The following is a 4059-nucleotide window of genomic DNA, read 5'->3' on the forward strand; positions in this document are numbered from 1 at the left end:
AAAAAAAAAAAAAAAAAAAAAAAAGAAAAAAAGAAAAAGGAGAAAACTGTTTGGAGAAACGTATGTTTCCCAACATGCTTAGACTTCAATGTAAGCCAATGCAGAGTCATGAGTACCAGTTTTGACAACATTGCTTTATAGCCCTATTACATCTCCCCTCAAAAAAAGCAGCAGGAAAGTGGAAGGACGGGGGAACAACAAGTGGAAAAGAAAGCCAGATCAAATCACAACTAAATTGTAGTTCAATGTTTCATCCATCCACAGCATTTCTACTACGACCATCTGCTCGCCCTTGAATTCCACCGCTCTTCTCCTGCTCTGGTACTAGAACAGAACACTTAAGAGTCAAAAGTTGGGTCTATCAGTTTTAGGCAACCCATTTTTGCCCTACGACGAAGGCCAGGACACTGAACCAGGACTACCTATAAAATGCAGAGCATTCTACAGCACATGATAAAGAACTGAAACGTCCTGGAGTGGAGTCTTCGTAACACCATCCACTAGCACAGTCTGGGCAACAGCCAGCATCTCTATTTTTGTTCCTTATTGCAGTACACTCACAGTCAATTTAGCTACAGGGCAGTGCTCAAATACGTGCCATATTGAGCATAGCAGAGAAAACAAGGCACTGAGCTGCTGCCTGCTGCGGGCCAGCTTCTTGCTGCAAGAAGTCAGAAATCTGGAGCTAGGAAAGAGAAGAGGCACATAAGCYTAGCCCCTGACTGTGCCACTGTGATGTGACACACAAGGACAGGAYTAAATGCATTAAGACAACTGGTCTAGCCAGGTCCTTGAGCAGGACAAAAGCTTGTGACTCACACAGAAAGGAAGTCTAAACGACTTCTGAGGCTGAAGGAAGGCATCGGCTGTTGACCTCTGACAGTAGCCTCTATCACAAAGTTTCCTGCAACGTGTAACGCACAACAATGCCACAGAGTGAGGCATGGCAGATTAAAAATGTCACAATTTCCAGTGTTTCACAGGAAAAGAATGTAACACTATTTTCTAAATGTCTACAGGTTTCTCAGTTCTCAATGGTTCACTTTGGTGGCAAGAACTCAACATACATGGCTGAAAATTTCCGGCCTGTTCAGCTTCTGAATGACCGACTGGTGTACTGGTCTGGGGCCAGCCCCCTGCTGCCTCCTGCTAAGGTTTTAATGTTGGTCCCAATCCTGACGTACGTCCTGAGTTTTCTCTTTCAATGAGGACTTCTCACCTCATTCAATGTTCTGGGGTTTTTAGAGGGTTTTTGTTGTTGTTGTTGTTCTGGTTGTTTTTTGTATCAAGTATTCTATCTGCCAATTCGTGAATTATGTCTGAATACAGAATTTAACCTTTTTATCCTCCAGACACTAACCACCTAAAAATTTTTAAAGGACTTCTGTTGCTGCTCTTATGTAAAATAAAACCCATTGCACTAAATTACAAGGATCATAAGGAACTGTAAGATGTAAGTGTGAAGATTTTAATTAAAAAAATACTTACGGAACATTAAAGATGGAATAACTGGAATTCTGTAGTTTTAGTACAACCTTGGAGGGCTGCTGAACGAGCTRTGCAGAGGACCTATAGGAGGAATTTGTTCTTGAGTGCCTAAGAAGGGTCTTGTTTGTTACAAGTTTACATTCAGCACTGCAAATCAGGAACATTGAACTGTCTGGAATAATTCACATCACCCCAACATTTGCCAGCATGAAGGTACAAATGCTCACGCASAAACGAGCAACATCTGGGTCTTCCCTTCTAGTGAAGGATACGTGGCAAATTTCATCTGTACTCACACATTTTTTTCCCTTCCTCCTTCAGTACATCTAAATTAATTTGTAGATATTGGATTCCTTACAGGTAAACTACTAATTTTGGATTCCAGGTCAATAGGTTTCACTGCTGAGACTATTTATTCAACCTAGTACAGCTTCCTGCTCCGGAATGCCCACAGCTGATACGATGTGCTAGAGAGAAAAAGGGGAGCTCAGCCACATGTGCTAATTGCACATCTATGGAAATTCCCCCTCTTTAGAGGATTGCCTTTGAAGCATGAGACTTTGATGATCCTATATAATTTTAATTTGCATAATAAAATAAGACAGCTCAAGAAATGGCTCTTTCCAGCATCACATCTTAGAAACTTTTAAATTTCAGTTTAGAAATATGTGAACGTTTCCATATGTTGTTTTTTTGTATAACTTGCCTGTAGAATATTCACATATGGTTAAGATCTGTATTTTTTCCAAGAAGACTTTAATTTGAACTGATTTCTTCAGACCTTATCCAATTACTAATAGGAAAGCTCAATATATTGAGAAATGGGATTTCCATACAGTATTCCAGTTCTCCCTCTGAAGATGAACGTAGCTGACCATTTCCTTCAGCTAAGGCCATATAACTTGCTGCTGCTCCGTTAAGAATTCTAGATTTTGGCCATGCCAAAAATAAAATTTTCTACTAGCAAAATGATACTTTTTTCCTTAGGACAACATTTGCAGAGATACATGATAGCTACATGGTCGTTTTTCAGGAAAATCACACAAGCATTACTAAACACAGCTCACCAAAGGAGAAAAAGCAGGATGAAAACTTATTTTTGTATATAACAATCAATAATGTAAGCTTAAAAACCATGTGGGAAAGCAAATTCACCCTTTTATATTTAAAGGAACAGTTAGGACTTTAACTCTACTTTTAGATAATTAAAAAGCTTTTGAGAAGCAAATATAAATGGAAAATTAAAGCTGAACAGAGACCTACTATATTTTCATTGCCTTGAGTTTTTATTTCTTTGTTTTTCCTGAAGAAGAATACAACAAGCACTAAGAAAGGGAAAGTGRCATCTTTTTTCCAGTTTCTTCACAAACTTTCCCATTGACTTTGCTTTTCCTTGGGGCAGTGGAAGCTCTGGAGGGAGTTACACGACATTTGGACATTACTGGTATCGACAGGCTTCTCGAGCTTTCAATTCATGCGAGTGGTCACAGGCTGATCTGCACACAGAGAAGTGCTTGAAATACAGTACTGTTTCTTACCATGGGGAAGAAGAGTGCCATTGACTTACCCAGGATAGCTTTATCTCAGCACAAATGCTCAGCTGTTTGGCTAGCCAGGATATTTGCCTCTTCATCTCTCTGCAGAGCATCTCTAGACCATCTTTTTCCCTTATCTATTTCCATATTTCCCTCACCTCCCTTAATATCCCATAGGCAGAGAAAGCACTGAGAAAATAAGAAGAGAAAGCCTTTGTTTTAAGGCTGTTTTTCAAGATGTCATAAACAGACATATTCTGACAGGCTCACATTTCACTGCTCTTCCAAGATTTACGAGTAGCATCGTAAACAGCCCAGCGGCGCGCGCCCCCGCAGAACGGGGAGCTCCCGTTTCTACGCACGGCAGCGCGAGCTCCTCCGGCCGCTGCCGCTGCGCACACGGCCTGTTCATCAGCCAAGACTGGCATCTTCGGAGCGCGTGCATCAGAGCTCGCCACGGCTCTTCGCTCAGATTATTTACAGAACTCATGAAATGATTCCCATTTCATTGGCAGCTCTCTTAAGGGTGATCAGAGCAAATAAAGAACAAAAAATCTGGGTCAGTTGCCATTTATTGTTAATCATTTCCCGGGCAAGTTTGCACCGTGCTGGGCCTCAGTTTACCCTGTGGAAAAAAAGAAGCACTTACAGAAATTAATTACTATGGGGAAGATCTTATTCCCTCTGAAAAATTTTAAAATATGGCTATGAGGGAAAAAAGAAATCTGCTGAAGCATGATTAGTATAGTTCTCTCTAAGCACTCTGCTGCATATACCTCAGCATGAATAAGCTCTAAAGAGACAAGTATGACTAATTTTGCCTGAGAAGCTGAATTTTATGCCAATTTTACGAGAAAAGTGAAATGTAGGGTTTTTTTTTAATAATCTAACTGCAATTCTGTCTCCAAATAATAATAATAATAATAATAATTAAAAAAAAACTCTAGGTACCTGCAGCAGTTCTTTGCAGCTATGGAACATGAAAACACTGTAGAATTCCTCTTGAAAGACCATTTCTGCAGAATTAACACCAAAG

The 4059-nt window shown here is 40.1% G+C and overlaps 1 protein-coding gene across 2 annotated transcripts in view; it reads left to right on the forward strand.

Annotated features, from left to right (window-relative positions):
- CA4 (carbonic anhydrase 4) overlaps positions 1-2761 on the forward strand; it is an 18694-nt gene extending 15933 nt beyond the window's left edge. For both annotated transcript variants that reach the window (XM_085302926.1, XM_085302927.1), the window contains one exon: positions 1020-2761. In XM_085302926.1, coding sequence (XP_085159052.1) covers positions 1020-1208 — 189 coding nt within the window. In that variant the 3' untranslated portion in view covers positions 1209-2761. The remainder of the gene's footprint in view (positions 1-1019) is intronic.
- Positions 2762-4059: the final 1298 nt, after the last annotated feature.

The sequence above is a fragment of the Rhea americana genome, unplaced genomic scaffold (genome assembly GCF_003343005.1).
Source record: "Rhea americana isolate MKP2758 unplaced genomic scaffold, rheAme1 scaffold_194, whole genome shotgun sequence".
NCBI classification, from domain to species: Eukaryota; Metazoa; Chordata; class Aves; order Rheiformes; family Rheidae; genus Rhea; species Rhea americana.